At 33.0% G+C, this 16,724-nt stretch overlaps 1 protein-coding gene across 5 annotated transcripts in view; it reads left to right on the top strand.

Annotated features, from left to right (window-relative positions):
- MYBL1 (MYB proto-oncogene like 1) overlaps positions 1 to 16,367 on the top strand; it is a 52,160-nt gene extending 35,793 nt beyond the window's left edge. For 2 of the 5 annotated variants that reach the window (XM_007487031.3, XM_007487030.3), the window contains exons 9-16: positions 753 to 986; positions 5,001 to 5,369; positions 6,411 to 6,553; positions 7,133 to 7,247; positions 9,042 to 9,158; positions 9,246 to 9,353; positions 12,181 to 12,360; positions 13,599 to 16,367. In XM_007487031.3, the coding sequence (XP_007487093.2) occupies positions 753 to 986; positions 5,001 to 5,369; positions 6,411 to 6,553; positions 7,133 to 7,247; positions 9,042 to 9,158; positions 9,246 to 9,353; positions 12,181 to 12,360; positions 13,599 to 13,727 (1,395 nt within the window). In that variant the 3' untranslated portion in view covers positions 13,728 to 16,367. The remainder of the gene's footprint in view (positions 1 to 752; positions 987 to 5,000; positions 5,370 to 6,410; positions 6,554 to 7,132; positions 7,248 to 9,041; positions 9,159 to 9,245; positions 9,354 to 12,180; positions 12,361 to 13,598) is intronic. The other 3 variants (XM_016431500.2, XM_016431502.2, XM_007487033.3) reach the window with 3 other exon arrangements.
- The last annotated feature ends 357 nt before the right edge of the window (positions 16,368 to 16,724 follow it).

Below are 16,724 nucleotides of genomic sequence, written 5' to 3'. Positions count from 1 at the left end.
TAGGGAAATGAATATTGAATTTATCCAAATATAATTTATTCATTACCTGGAAGCTATTTGATTACGTTAAACTTGGTATAAGGACTGTGTTTGAATATTTTTGTAAAGTTTGTGAAAAACATTGGTAACAATCTTTATTCATTAATATCTTAGATGAAAGTTATTGGAAATGTTTTGAAGCTCAGTTTTGTTCATGGAATTGTATAAAAAAGCACCCTTTAAGCCAGTCCTTGAATTAATTGGTGATTGAATTAGTTTAATTTTTGATGTTTGACAACCATCAATGAGTCTTTTTGAAGCCCTTTGGAACTTCTTTTAGCAAATCTTACTGAAAGTTGTTTTAAAATTTTGAAACATGAAAGTACTTGTATGTAGAGTAATACAAACCATTAAAATTATTTTTGATCAGCTTTGCCTTCTGAGTAATTTTATAAACTGCATAGTAATTGGGGAAAATAGAGAATTCTATATTTTATATGCTATTAAGGTAGAAATCACATTTTTTAAAATGTGGAATGGTTTCAGAGATTTGGAAAAAAATTTCATTAATAATAATATCTAGAGAACTGAAACAATGAAAATTGTTTTCCTTTGTGCTAATTTTGGGGTTAATGAAAGCTTCAAAGGAAGCTGAAGTGAGTGATATAACCATATGTTTTAAGAGGAACCTTTTGCTTTGAATCCATATGTATTAGACATATCTACATTTAAAATCACAGAAAATATAACATTAATTTATTTTGTACTTTTAGCAGACGGGAAGTTTTTCTAGCTGGTCCGGTAGTTTCCTCATGGATGATAGCATGTCTAATACTCTAAATAGCCTTGAGGAGCAAACTAGTGAGTTTTACAGTATGGATGAAAACCAGAACGCATCTGCCCAACAAAGTTCACCTACCAAATTCCTGGCTGTGGAAGCAAATGCTGTGTTGTCGTCTCTACAAACAATTCCAGAATTTGCAGAGACTTTAGAACTGATTGAATCTGTAAGTTTGAGATTTTGTAATTCAACTAATTAAAAAATAATCAAATTGTTTTTTTTTTACTTTGCTCAAGTTCCACATTTAAAATAAATGTAAAATTCTTATCATTATTTCTGCTTTTTTTTCCTAAACATTTTTGTTCAATTGTTGGTCATTAGGGAATTGTTACCATTCATTTTATTTGTGGGTACAATTTCAATAGATGTATCAAATATTACTAGTAATAGAATTCTGAAATTCAAAACTAGTGTAATAGATAATGAAAGAGACTGAAATGTTTCACAAAAAGCATTGAAAGCAGCAATGAAGAAAGGAACCATTAGAGTTAGGAAGCTTCAAAGAATCAGAAATAGAAAGGCCCTCTGAGGTTCAGTCTGAGTCAGCTCAGACCCAGAGAATCTCAGCCTGCTTGTGCAAAATCACAGTGTTGGGACCTGAGTGGTGTAGCTCAGATTTGTCCTTAGGGAGTTGAGGGATCTTGGGCAGATCACCTCATTTGTGTGGATATTTATTCCCTCATCTATGAAATAAAAGAGTCTCAAAAAAGTCTCAGAATTTTGAGACTCTTTTATTATATATTTTATTATTCTTGGTTACTTGATTGCTCTTTTTCTGGTGCTGTATCAAAGTAAAGTTAATTTCAAGGAGCTTTGGTTTTCATTGGTAACAGGTGTTCCCTTTCCCAACTCAAAATCATAACTTCTCTGTTCTTTAATAGCTTTCATGAATTCCTGGAGCCAAAAACTGGCAATGATCCTTTTTGAACCTAACTGGGTTGGTCCTTGTACAGCAAACAAAAAGTCCTAGGCCCATATTTAAAGTGTAAAGTATGAGCCTCAGTTATTTACACATTGATAGTTTGGGAATTAACAAAATACTTTCCAAAATACTTGGTCTTTTCTCCCTGGTACTCCTATAGTTATGTTTCTGATCCCTGTGCAGAAATTAGACTTGTCTCAATTTTACCCTATGTGGCCATAATTTAATACTTTTAAAAACTGTAAGCAACTTCTTAAAGTTGCCTTTTATATTGTCCATATCTATATTTAGATACTGATTGAGGATTGATTTTTATAGCTACAGTGAAGTTTTTAAAGTATATTCAGTGTCTGTTGATTCCCAGATTACTTCTTAAGCAGGTACCTCTGACTAGATCTTTGATTAAAATTGATATTTTGTCCATTTTAAGTGCAGTTTCTTCAGTGGGCATATGATAAGCAGGAATGATTATAATCACTAGCTGGGATAACTACACTTATATAACACTTTAAGATTTACAAAGTACTTTCCTTATGATAATCCTGAATATCAACTCTGCAAAGGCCAGAGGATACTAATAGGTCAATGAGTATATTTGTAAGACCTCCTGAGCTAGAAGATCTTCCCTATTATATTTTGGTTTTGCTCTTTGTGCTATCAAAAGTTTTCTGAGCTTATTGTATATACACAGTTTTATAATTCTTTGTGTATAATTCCAAATTACTTTCCAAAGTGGTTTGATTAGTTCACAGTTTCACTAACAGCATGTTAGTGTCTCAGACATGTATAATTTAAGAAAGTTTTGAATTTTATATTGGCTCATTTTAAAAATCAAAATAAAGATTTGTTTTAGATAGGACATTTTTTGTTTGACATGAAAATCAGTTTCGAATGTTTCATGTGCTCTTTCAGTCTAATACTGTTCTATTTTGAATTTTGTTATTTAATAATTCAGTTTAGTATTCTAAGGCCAAAAAAAGTTACTTCGAGAATTTGTTGTAGTTTTCTTCTAATGAACAGGGTGAAAAATTTTGATGTGTAGTTATTATACTTATTCTTATATTTTATGTGTATACATATCATAATGTATATACAGACAAATATATTGTATGTATAAAGTTTTAAGATAGCTTTATTGGTTTATAATTATTTTCTATATTAAAAATACTCAAAACATTATGTGGCATTAAATTATAATTATATATTAGTGGTTAGAATTACCTGGAATGTACACTTTGTAAAAATAAAAACAACCTTACTACTGAAATGAATTACAAAATGAATTTGCAATTTAAATACTCTGACAAAATAGCAAACTCATTACTGACACACTCATTCATTGTATGATCCTGCCAGTATTTTCCTAAGCATTACTTTGCAGGGTACAAAAGAAGAGAATTTCAAAGTTAAGATTTGGTCCTGGAACTAATTTTATCTTCCATTTAAAAGAGTTAAAATTCTGGTGTAAACCACTGAAATTTTAACCTCACTATAACCCTCCCATCCTCTTACCCTCCTAAACAGGTCACAAACAAAAAAAACTGAACAGCTCTTCCTTCTTGACCCTTCCTAGAAAAAGGCCACATACCTTTTCCTTGCACCACATCTTCAATTTCAGCTTCATTTTTGCTTAAAGAAATCTGTTCCTCTTAATTCTTCAGTCATGTTGTCCTGTTCTGTGAGATCTTTGTAACGAGGATTGTATTTGTAGCCTTTGCCATTGCTGAAGTCCTTAATGAACCTAGCTTGCATCTGTATAGGTAAAAGAACACTGGTGGTTTCTCAAGCAGACATTGCTGTAGGCAATATAGGTTTCAATTTTGGGGCTCTGGAAAAATAAACTACACCATTAGCTAAGAATGGCCTCAAATTCTGGTATCTCTATAAAATGAAAGACATGGTAAGCAATAATTTCTGGGAACAACAAAGAAGGACCTTCCAAGGCCTGTTTTATCTAACAAATCTCCCCAGCTTCCTGACCACATGTAGTAGGGCCTTACTGCCTGTGGGCATTCAGACAAGCCAGTAGAGTGAAGCATTCCTGTGTGAGCCACGTATAGATTTATAAAGTACAGAAATACAGTTATAATAGTCTTTTACTACTTGGTTGTATAAAATGTGGGATTAATGCAAGGTTTCATATCATTTTTTGTGATTAAAACTCCTTCACCAGAATAATTTTATATTCTCTTCTTACAAAAGAGTTTCCTTCAGCCTAGTTTGGACTGCCAGTTGCAGTCCATTTAGTCTACTTCTAGTACTCTCATCTCAGGAATAAAATAGAGTACTGACAGCTTTATCCTCTCTGTACACCCTGCAGAGATAGTGGATGTGGGGAGGTTGGGGAAGGATGGTGTCAGAACTACTGTTATTGAAGCTTCTGTGGTTGCCATGACTCGCAGATCCTCTGGACCTGCCCTAGTTCAGCACTCAGAATCCCAAAGAGCTGACTGGCTACATTAAAATCATTTTTGTTGCTTCTGCTGAAAGCTTCTCTAGGACAATTGCCCAGCACTAACAACAAGAAGGGTAGCACAGCCTGGAAGGAAGAGTTAGCTGTAGTGACTCCAATTGGTCATTGTCCCATACTCCACATGAAGAAGGAAAGTGTCCTGAGATTTATTGAAATGATGAATCTCATCAATAAAGAGGATGGATTCCTTCTTGGAAAAAAAATCCTTTCATTTTGGGCTTTTTTTTTTTGGTGACATGTTGGATCTCCCTTGGCACTAGTTGCAGACAGAGTCACAAACCTATTGTTTTTCTTATTATTGACTACAAAGTATGCCAAGATGGTCACAGCCTACAGGGTCCTAGTTGATGAGAAAAAGAACTTCCTTTCACTCTAGGAGGGACCTCAGCAGGGTTTCCTGCCCTTCCACTTTGTTTTTTCCTATGTACTTCTAAAGCATGGTAAGGTGCATCTTAACAGACAGTGGCTTGCCCACCAGCTTTTATTGGATCATGAGTGGGAAGCTGAGAATGAGCACACCCAGGGCCAAAATGCCTGCTTTCAGATGATATATTTTTGAAGTTTTTCTTTTTGATACTTTTATAATGAGTGTCAGGTATGGAAGTGAGGTATTATTTAAAATATTCCAGATTGGCAGTAAAACTAGGACCTCAAGTAGTATAACAAAATTTTCCATGTAAAGCTGATTGCTAATGATGAAAATGAGTGGTTATTGGGAATACAGGATATTTAAGTTATATCTAAATGTCCTCCCAAATTAACTTTGATAACTTCCTTTATTGCAGGATCCTGTAGCTTGGAGTGATGTTACCAGTTTTGACCTTTCTGATGCTGCTGCTTCTCCTGTTAAACCCACCCCAGTTAAACTGATGCGAATTCAACACAGTGAAGGAGCCATGGAATGTCAGTTTAATGTCAGTCTTGTACTAGAAGGGAAAAAAAACAATTTCAACAGTGGAGAGAATGATACTATTCCTTCAGTATCCCCAAATGTGGCCAAATTTAGCACTCCACCTACTATCTTAAGAAAGAAGAGAAGAATGCGAGTTGGCCAGTCACCAATTAGTGAACTCAATGATGGATCATTTAATGACACTGTCAACATTGCATTAAAACACACACCAGTGAAAACACTACCATTTTCTCCGTCACAGGTACAGCCTTTTTGTGTGTTATTTATTTAAGGAGTATTTGAAAAATTCCTAGTAGTATTTGAGTACTCTAAAAGCTGATAAAATCCATAGATGTGGATTTTAAAATATATATTTAAAGTTTTTGTATGAGGGGGGCTGAGTTTCTGGTCTAATTTGGACAGAGGTATCATAGAGCTATGTGTTGAAATTGAAAAAAAGTAGGATCTAAAACATGTATGAATGAAGTGCATGAACTTCATGACATCTTCCTAAAGAATATTATTCAGTGCAGACCGAAGAGTACTGTGTCTTACTTCTTTTTTTTTCCTGTTCGAGATCTCCTCTACAAAAGAACTAATATGGAAAAATATTTTGCACATTTAAATCACAATTTTGCACATTATATCAGATTGCCTACTGTTTTGGAGAGGGGGAGGGATGGGAAGGAATGAGGAAAAAAGAGGAAGGAGGGACAATATTTGGAACTAAACATTTAAAAAAAAGAATGTTAAAATTATTTTTACATGTAATTAGGGAAAAATAAAATATTGAAAATAAATAAAAAATAAAATAAAATGTTAGGAAGTATAGAAAAGTAAAAAAGACTATTATTCGGTATTATGCTTTGGTTTAGAAGAAACTTTAGATAGCAAATTCAGAGGTGCTATTAATGCTTTTTAAGGGGAATAAGAAAGCATTTAAAAAATTATATGTATTTAATACTTATTTCAATTCTTCATTGCATCAATATGCCACTCTCTCTATAGATTGTAACTCATCTGCACATTCTCAATATTTCTCTATGTTCTATAAATATTCCATAAAGGCAAAAAGCCAAATATTCCTTTTGCAGTTAACTATGTGCCAGGCATTTTGCTAAGCTAAAATCTACCCAGTGTTCTTTTATACCTAGGCCCTTTTATACTTCAGTCAGATGCCACACTAACATTAATGTTAACTAATGTTAACATGCTTTTAACATCAGTTTAGGGATTTTAAAAGATAAAATTGTCTTTAAATTGTATTCTGTGCTCCCCCCCCCCCCCCCCTTTATATTTAAAGTTTTTCAACACATGCCCTGGAAATGAACAACTTAGTATTGAAAATCCTGCATTCACGTCAACCCCAATCTGTGGCCAGAAAGTCCTTATCACAACTCCTCTTCACAAGGAAACTACACCCAAAGATCAAAAAGAGAATGCAGGGTAAGTGAACATTAAATGTTTGGTGTTCAGAGAAAGTGGGCATTGTTTTTTAAAGTAGTTATGAAATGCTCTGCAAATTATTTGTTAAGTTTTTATATAATCTTATAAAACATATCTAGGAATTTTAAAAAATCAGTCATCTTCTTTTATCCCATATGCTAGAAAAATTGCTTAAAAACAAAACAAAACACCTTTATCTTCTGTCTTAGAATCAGTACTAAGTGTTGGTTCCAAAGCAGAAGAGCAGTAAGGCAATTGGGGTTGAACCAGGTTTGAACCCAGTTTAAACCTCTCATCTCCCTCCTGCCCCCTCGAATTACTTTTTTGAAAATAGTAATAATTGGAGGCTGAGTGACTGACTTCTTATTGGGAATAGAGTCAAGATATTTAGTAACAATTGGACTTAGATGACCTTGGTTGTTCCTTCCAACTTTGAAGTTCTATGATTCACACTGCTCCTCTTCATTGCATTCCAAATATTTGTAGTCAATAAATCTTTTTATTAAAATAGACCATAAAAATTTCAATAATGAGAATATGCCTATCAAAATTTTTAAACATGATTCCTTTATTTGATAGGTTCAGAACCCCTACAATTAGAAGATCTATACTGGGTACCACACCAAGAACTCCAACTCCTTTTAAGAATGCCCTTGCTGCTCAAGAGAAGAAATATGGACCTCTAAAAATTGTGGTAGGTATATTTTTTTTTCCCTCAATCCAGATTGAGCAAATATATGTTAGGTGATTGATAGGAGTCTTTTCTTTGGATAAAAGTGCATTAAAATGGTTCCAAAGGCAAAATCTAGGAGTATTATCAACTATAAAATGATATATTTGGTACAGTGAATTTTCAGTTTGCTTGAGTGACCTTATAGAAGCTGGGAAGTAAAAAACTACTGAAAAATGTTATCTTTATAAAGAGAAAAATCTCTTTTCATAGATATCTGCACTGTAAATTTTTTTTTACTTTATTTCAGTATATAATATTCCTTAGCATCAAGTCTGTAGCATTTTTGTCCATATATCTTAAACTTTTATGGTGTTTGAGTTCATTATATTTATTAATACTCTCTTTTAAAAACAATTTTGCAAAAGATTTAAATCCTGGACCAAAACCTTCATAATTAATGATTTGAGGTAATTAGTTTTGTCTGAATCAAATTAAATTGAGGCATCATGATTTGAAATACTGATTTCTTTTAGATTATTACCTAAAATCATTCAATTAACTTTGTACATATTTAGTTAGAAATTATTGAAAACTAGAAATATCTATGATCAGTATGTGTTGGTCATTTTATTATGTAATTTCAGGAAGAATTAAATTTAAACACACTTTCTTTGGAATGGTGGTAGAAAATGCCTGTGGTCTTATAATTCTACTTTTTAGTAAAAGGACACAAATTTGCTAATATGAATCTTATTTGTCCCTTCTTCCAAGTAAGAGCAATTTTAAATCTAATTTTAATTCCCAAAGAGATTTTTACAAAATCCCAGGAGTTATATTTCACTTCTTAGTCTTATTCTCAACTTAAACTGCAATTTTGATTATTTGAGGTCTTAGTGCTATTTAACCAAAGTACTTCTTACAGATAGAACAATAATTAAATTTGTCAAGGGACTTTGAAGTTTTCTATTCCTAGTGACTAGTTGGTAGGTTCAAGCTGACATTATAATTAATATCTTCACTAAAGAGAAACACTATAATGTAAAACATGTATTAGCTAAGTAATCTTGGGTAAGCCACTTAACAATTTAGTGCTACAGGCAACTAGGAGTTGCAGAGAAAGTAATAGCCTTTCTGGGTTTCTTTATCTAGGGTTTCTTTATCTAGGAATTTCTTCTACCACTTAAATCACAGTTTATTATACTTCAGGTCTCTCATCTTCACTAAATGGGAACTATACCAGCTTGTTATCTGATAGAAAGCAGGAAGAGATGATTTAAAGTAAATAAAACATTAAAAATATTAAAATGCTTTTGTATGAGAAAAAAATTTTTGTTTTGAATTTGCTTATAAAGATAAAATTTTCTGGTGATTTTTACTTCCCAGATTCATTGAGATCAATCAAGTAAGCCTAACAATCAGATTGTTGAATTTAATTTTTTAACAGTTATGCTTTTAAAATATTGAATTTCTTATTTGTCCCTTTCCTTGCAAATTTACTTTCTTAGCACTATTTGTATTTCATTTTCCACAATTTCCCATTTCTAAAATATCCCCACTTTCCTTTAAAAATATACCTAAAGTGTGAGTTAGGAAACAATGTGATGATGTTCTTATATAGTATATTTTATTAACTCAGTGTTCATAATATACTATTGTCTTTTTTTATCCAAAAATGCAGTACTTCAGCATTTTCTTGAACTTAAAAAATTCCTAGATTATACTACTAGTCAAAAAGTATAAAAAATGGGCTTGTTGTATATGAGCAAAAAGAGTGGCTTTAACCAGAACTAACAAGTTTTTCTCCTTTATATTCAGTCGCAGCCACTTGCCTTCTTGGAGGAAGATATTCGTGAGGTTTTAAAAGAAGAAACTGGAACAGACATATTCCTCAAAGAGGAAGATGACTCTACCTATAAGAGCTGCAAACAAGAGGTAGATAGAGAATGTTGTAGTGTAGTACATGTAATTGTGTCCATTTTGTTTTGTAATAATTCTTCCTTTATAAATTGTTCATTCCAGCATGTTTCTTCTGTGAAGAAAGTCAGAAAGTCATTAGTTTTAGATAATTGGGAAAAAGAAGAACCAGGTACTCAGCTATTGACAGAAGACAACATTTCAGATATGCAGGTTGGTAAAGAGCTTTTAAAAATATAAACTTGAAATGTAAGAGTTTTCATTTTCATGATGTTTTGTCAATTTTTGTCTATTTGTTTTTGGCTATTCCTTGTTCACAGTAGCCAGAACTAGATGCACATTAGAAATTCATGGAGTGTGCTCTTCAATATGGAACTCAACTAATTTTTAAGAGTCATCAATATGCCTTATGGTTTCATGTGCATTTGAGATAATTGAAGCCTATAACTAATTGGATTAAAAAGTACTGAAAGTCACTAGAGCTTTTCTCTCCAGAGTTGGTCTTAGCTGATCTGCCATTGTACAAATGATGCTTACTTTTCAAAACTTGGGAAACATAGCATTTACTTATAAAATATTTGTCATATTTGAGGGAGTTTTAGCTTTAGTTCTTGAGTCTAAAGACAAAATAGGAACTACTTCAAACAAAAGAAATTTTCTCTTTCTAATCTTACCTTATGTGTCACTGATTGTTATCTAAGGAATCAATTGTATATCTTCATTAATGGTTATTATAGGAGCTAAGAAGAATCAGCCTCTGCTAGGAAGCTTTTAGTTCACTATCCCCTCTTCTAAGTAGGTACAGATAGCCCTGGGATATTTACATTTCTTCTCCCTCCCCCTTCCCTCCTCTCTTCCTTTATTGTCAATACTCCATGGAACAAAAATGAATTTTAAGAAATGAGCTTCACAAAACCCTAAGTGGCATGTGTGTATAGGCATTGGGTTAGGGAGAATTTGTTGTTATATAGTCAAGGCTTGAGAATAAAATAATCTGAAGGGATTTTATTGGAATTTTCCCCCTCTTAAGTCTACTCCATTTCTCTAAGTGTTATATTACTAAAATTTCAGATTGCAGAAAGACAAGGGAGCCCCTTATCAGACTAAAGTAATGCCATAAGAAAATTACAGATGATGTTACTTTTTTCATCTTTTTTTTATACTGTTTACTCTTATCAATATGCTCTTTTGGTTGCCTTGATGGAGATAGTTTGGGAATACTGTCACAGTGTTCTTTATATAAGATGTTCTGTTATTTCAGACACCTGGGCCTGTCCCTCCCTTTTCTTGCACTGTATCCTTAACCAAAAGTAAGGAAGCTTCTTTAATCTTTTTTAGTGGATCTGTGATCTCATGTGGTTATTCACTCCAGTAATACACTTTGCAACCTGTCCATACCTGCCCGTCATATGCAACTCTTGTCCATGTTCTCCCATATATCTGCCATTGGGAACCACTGTCATTGTGCTAATGGGGCTTTCCTTTAATTGCCTTGTATTGCATGGATAATAGTGAGTCTGTTCATCAGTTTTCCCTTAATATTACACCAAAACTTTGTATTCCAACCTAGAATCCCTTCTGTAATATACAGTCTTCTGTCCTTGACCTAAAGTAGAGAGCTCTACTTTACAAGTCAAATCATTCTATTGCAGAATTGCTCCTCTGTCTTAAAAAGCTCTTCCTTATGTGAAAATGATTCCTAATAATTAATGCCCATTGGGCCTGGTGGCTTGGTCCTTTGAAGCAAATGGGACAAATCTTTTCCATGCTACAACTCTTCAAAAATTCTAAAGCTATTGTGTCCCTTTGGCCTGGTCTTCTTTATTTCAATGTTAGTTTCTTCAGCTGTTCTTATGTTTCACGGTTTCTAGGCATCTTATCAAGAGAGCATGATGTGGAGGAAAGGGCATTAGACTTGGTACTTGGAGACCTGGACTCAAATTCTTTCTCTGTCACTAATTTTGTAGCCATGGACAAATCACTTAACCTCTCAAACTCTTCATTTGTAAGATTAGGTTACTAATACCTGTAGTATTTTTAACTCAGAAGGTTTTTATGAATATCAAAGTTATTGAATGTATGTTGCAAGCTTTTCATGTAGAATGTCAGTGCCATCTGCTATTATTATTTCAGTATTCCTCATTTGTGGGATTATATCATTCCAGTTTTTTTTTTAATACCCCTCCTAAAATATGATACCCATGATATAGTACTCAATATGTGTTTTGATCATAGACACACACACACATACACACACATATCCTTGGAGTCCTTAATTTAAATACTGTACAAATACTTATGCAGGGTATTATTATATTGACTTTTTGAGAAGTCAAAGGTAATTTTATAATGCCCTAGCCTTTTTTGTTTGAACAGCTGTTAAAGCTATATTTTTCTGATTTAAAACAAAACAAAATCTAAATGGAAGATTATACCTTTGACTTGTACATTTGTCTTGTTGCTTTGTTGTTCTAACTTAGAGAAGTATTTTAAAATTTTATATTCTTGTCATCTGGCACATTAACTATGCTTCTTAAAATTGTTCACAAACTCAATGAACATATATTAGGTAATTTGGAGTGATTAACTTTATAGCAAGATGAAGGAGTTTTTACTGTAAGGTGAAGTGTATTGGATTTTTGCTGTTGTTGTTGTTGTTTTTAGGACAAATCTGTAGGAAAAAATATTTATGGCAGCCTTGCTTAACAGTCATATGTATAGTTCAGATGATTAATATTTTTCTTTTTCTTTTGGCCATTACTGCTCATATTTGAATTTTTTGGTGAGACTTTTGTGGTTAGAGTAAAATGCTGCTGGAATGACAGTTCACAAAAGCTATAAATTTCAATGCTTTTCTCGTCTCCATCTCTGGAACCTTTGTTTAATTCTTATCAATCACTCATCTTTAATATCATAGACAAAGCTTTCTTGGGAAAGGAGTAAAACTACTCCAAGCTCAAATTTTATATTTTATCCCCCTTTAAAATTTTAATTAGTTGTAGGTATTTTATTTTCATTTCTCCTTTTTCCCCTCTTTTAGTCAGAAAATATCTTTACAACATCTTTATTAATGATACCATTATTGGAAATACATGACAACAGGTGCAACCTGACACCAGAAAAACAAGATATAAATTCAGCCAACAAAACATACACACTTACTAAAAAGAAACCAAATCCTAGCACTTCCAAAGGTGTCAAATTGGAAAAGTCTCTTCAGGTATGGATTTATAAAATTTTCTTAGTGATTTAAAAAATATTCAGTTATCAACTTAGTCCTACTGGTCATGAATTCTTTTTTTTTTCTAGACAGCAAACAATATACTGATCACTAAAGGATGCAGTGACTGCTATTTTCCAACTCAGTTTAAATCTGGATTTCAGAAAGATAATTTCATTTACAAATCTGTATATGTAGGTTAAACAATTTGGGAAGTAAACAAAAGCTTTGCACTTGTGGTTCTCAAGCTTCTTTGACTGATGGAACACTAAATTCATGCCTGTGTTTTTGGTACTCATCCTTTGATAACAAATGCAGCCCTGAAAGGGTATGTGGTCAGAGGGCTGGCCTAGCAACCCTGTTGTTACGCATGATTGTTCCGCTTGAGCCTGTGAGCTTTTGGCATGCAGGTTGCACAACAAAACCCCTTTCCCAGCCACAATGCAGCCATAGTACAGCTGCAGATCTAGGCTAGAGCATTGTCTTGTTAGGTATGGTATATACTTGAAAATGTGGGAGGGCGCTGAGAAGAGACGTTTCTCTTCATGCCTGAGAAGATGCAGAAATAACATCCTTCTGGATATTTAAACATTCCTTAGAGATGACATTGGCAATCTGGTATATCCCATCATTATGTTCAGGAGTTACTCTGGGTCATAATATTAACATTTATTTTCCAAAGTGTTTGGGAGGATTTTTGGTTGTTGGTAATTTGCAAATAGCCATTTGAAACATAAATTTGGCTACTCAGTATGTGAAAGTCTGGATATATAAAACAGATAAAAGGATCCACAAATGATTATTTTTAGTTAGCAAGCTCAGCATTTTACATCTTTTGCTACAAAATTATAATTTGTCCATATTTTTTTCAAGGATGCCTCTGTAGTAGTATGATGACCTGTATTCTGATAAGCAAAATATGAACTTTTTGAATTCCATTATGCAGGAAATTCATTCTATTTTAAACAAATTTCTTGACAACACATTCTCTGTTTGCTCATCCTGCTCTTATAAGCTTCAATACAATAAAGTCTGAAAAGGGATGATTGAAGGTTCCCTTTCACCCTCAAGCTCAACTACTAGGAAAATGTCTTTAAACACTCCCCTACCTTCAAAGGAGCTATGAATTTGACCAACCATGAGAGAATTCACTTTTAAATCTAAAATTCTGAATTGGTGCACATACATTTATTGTGGCAACTTTTAAACTTTATTGTTGTATATGTTTCCCTTTGTAGTCCAATTGTGAGTGGGAAGCAGTGGTTTATGGAAAGACTGAAGATCAACTCATAATGACTGAACAAGCAAGAAGATACCTGAGCACGTACACGGCAGCAAGCAGCACTTCTAGGGCTCTAATTCTATAATTGTTAGAATGGCTGAGGAAACATGCCATTCCTTTACTATGTATTCTGCACTAAATGAGGTTGCAGTGAAATTTGACAATGAATTGTTTAAAAAATTTTTTTTAAGATGGCCTTTAAATATGTCACATCTTTTTAATAAATATCAGGCAGGCTAAAAGCTAAACTGTTTTATTAAGGAGGTATCAGGAGCAATCTTGCAGTGTTTTAAGGGATTTTAAAAAATTGTTTTTAAAGAATAGTGAGAATAGCAGCACTAGAATATGCCTAAGCATTTTAATATAAGCCAGTTTTTCACAACGCGTTTCCATAAAATGTTGCCTACTATCCTGATGCTGCAGTTTTGTTGTAGAGTAGGTTTTAAGTACTTAATGATTTCTGAAACCACATGGCCTGTGTGTGGGAGAGCATGCACAGCTTGATGAAAGTACTTTGGCTTATGTGCTTATTTGCCTATGTAGCACTCTATTCTACTACGGATAAAGAAACACAGTGGAAAGAAATGTAAAAGAAGAGTAGAAAGTTGCACTACTAGTTTTTTGTATTTTTCAAGAACAGTGAAATTAACTACAGTGTTAAATATATTTATTTGAAAATGGTACTAGAAATAAGATGGGTTGAATAAAGGGTTTTTTTCATTTTTAGTACAGAGTCAGTATTTTCTTCATAAATCTCAGAAGAGCTGAGAGCTTTGTTGAATGTATTGTACAGTATGTAGGGGCAGGAAAACTTTGTAAATTGGAAAGGAGTCTGTTTTTATAATTTATTTTCATTTTAAAGCTTAAATGTAGATATTTATATGTATACAGGGTGTCTAGAAGCCAATGTTGTTTCCTGTTTAACAGCTATATTAAGGACAAATTTGGACCTTGAAGTATGAAACAGCAATAAGTTATAGGCTACAAAGAATACAAATTCTATGCTGTATGTCACATCTACCTAAATATTGCACTATGCCCTTTAAATCATGTTGGTTATAAAGTAGTTATTACAAAATTTTTACTAAATTATAATTTAACTTTTTTCTTTTTTTAATTATATCTGAGGGTCATGTAAATTAGCATCATAATTTGTACATGTGTTTTAAATTTGAGCATTTTATTTTGTTAAAACACACAACATAGCACCATGGTCCCTAACCAAGTCTTATCTGCACTTAGAAGTTTATTATATTTACTTAGCATTTCAAAAATAGAGCAAATATTATTCTCTTATTTATACTGAAAAAACTTTTGTCCTTTTATAAAACTTTTGTGTTTCTCTACAGGTTACAACAGTTGCTTCAGTTGCCTATTTTAGGTATTTGCACTTATTTTATTTCTTTTTGAAGGAATGTCTTGGTTTGCTTTTGTTGTAGAGATTTTATGTAGTTAATTCCTTGCAGAATATAATGGTGTGCTGTCAATTTACACTGACAGGTAAATAGAATTGTACACTGTAGTTTTAGTTATTTATAATTAACACACTCTCTCCCTCTCCACTCCTGAAGTGTGCTGCTATAGAGAATAGCAGAATCAGCTTGCTGCTATGAGAGACGGAAAGAGCGACCACCATATATGCACTGTGTGTAAAGATAAAAATCAAATGATGGCGGGTTCTCAAGTTAACTTCATGGGATCAACCATTACCAGGCAAATTCTTGCTGAACTGATACTTCCAAATCCCTAGAGTTAAACTTTGGTTATCATCCTGAAATATGAAAATAATACAGGGGCTTAAAAGAAAAAAGCAACAGTTCAAAGGTCTATCGTCTGTTTGTTAAATAGGAATTGAAATATCAAAAGTTTGAAAATATAGCTACTGTGCAGTAGACCTAAAAGGATCTTAAACTATTTAAATCTGAGTCTCTTTGGCCCTCCTCAGTTTTTGTATCCTATAATGAGAAGTGCAGAAAATATACAATATTAAAATTATGCCTTGTTGATATCAAATAGAGCAACCAGTTTGAACCTCCTTAGCAATGTCTTTTGGAGGTGTTAATTCCTTGTTTGTTAATGGACTTCTTGCAGAAGTTACATTATGAAAAACTAATTGATAAATCAAAATTATAAAGTATCATTTCATTTACAATGATCTAGTGGCGCACATAATGGGCAATGGATTGATTTTTCTCTTTGAAGCCCATAGGTAATATGGGAGCACATAGTCTCAAATCACCAAGGTCTATTATATATAAATATCTGCATTTTTTAAAATATAAGATTTCTCTTTTTGAACATTAATCCCAAATGCTAATGTATTTCAGATTTTATAAGCCTAGGTTTACTGGACGTAGCATATATTAGGGTTAGTATTGGTTGTGCCCTCTAGGCTAATTGCTTTGTTGCTTTTGCAGAAGATGTCAGTCTTTAACATGTCAAACATTTTAAGTCACCTTTTTACTGTTCTGTATATATGTGTGCATTATAATTTTTCAAGATGTTGTAAACAAACTAGACAGGCATGCAGCAGCCAAACTTGCATGGAAATGGGCTGTGTATAAAATATTCCATCTTGGGTTTGGGTTTTGACATTAATGTACAATAATTACATTACCCGAGTTAAGTTTTTTGTTGTACTGGAAAGGTGCATTTCCATTGTAAGAGAATCTTGCGTACATTGCTGATTTATGTTAACATCTGAAAATAAAACATCTGTGTACAAGCTGACTCAACATTTTTTTATTTAAAAAACAACTCTTGTGTGTGATGATATTGGTTGTACTAAAATGACACGTTAAGAAATAAAATGTCTTCCTCCTTATTAGGATATAGCCATAACTGTTCAGAACAACCATTTGTGGAATAATATATTGTTTATCAGTTCTTTGCATGAAATTGGTTTTGCCTGAAATTGGTTTTGCCATCCCCCTCCAGCTTTGGGGAATAATGAAACTATCAGCCAATCAGCTATCCTCATTTCAACGAAACTTCCTTGGGTTGGGTGCCTTGAGTTACTTTCCACTGTGTAACATCTCTATTGCTTTTTTTTTCCTGGTGAAACAAAAGAGGTAGCATTTAA

This window comes from Monodelphis domestica, chromosome 3 (assembly GCF_027887165.1).
Source record: "Monodelphis domestica isolate mMonDom1 chromosome 3, mMonDom1.pri, whole genome shotgun sequence".
In the NCBI taxonomy this organism is placed as follows: Eukaryota; Metazoa; Chordata; class Mammalia; order Didelphimorphia; family Didelphidae; genus Monodelphis; species Monodelphis domestica.
The sequence above is the reverse complement of the archived record's forward strand: the minus strand, read 5'-3'. Positions and strand labels throughout refer to the sequence as shown.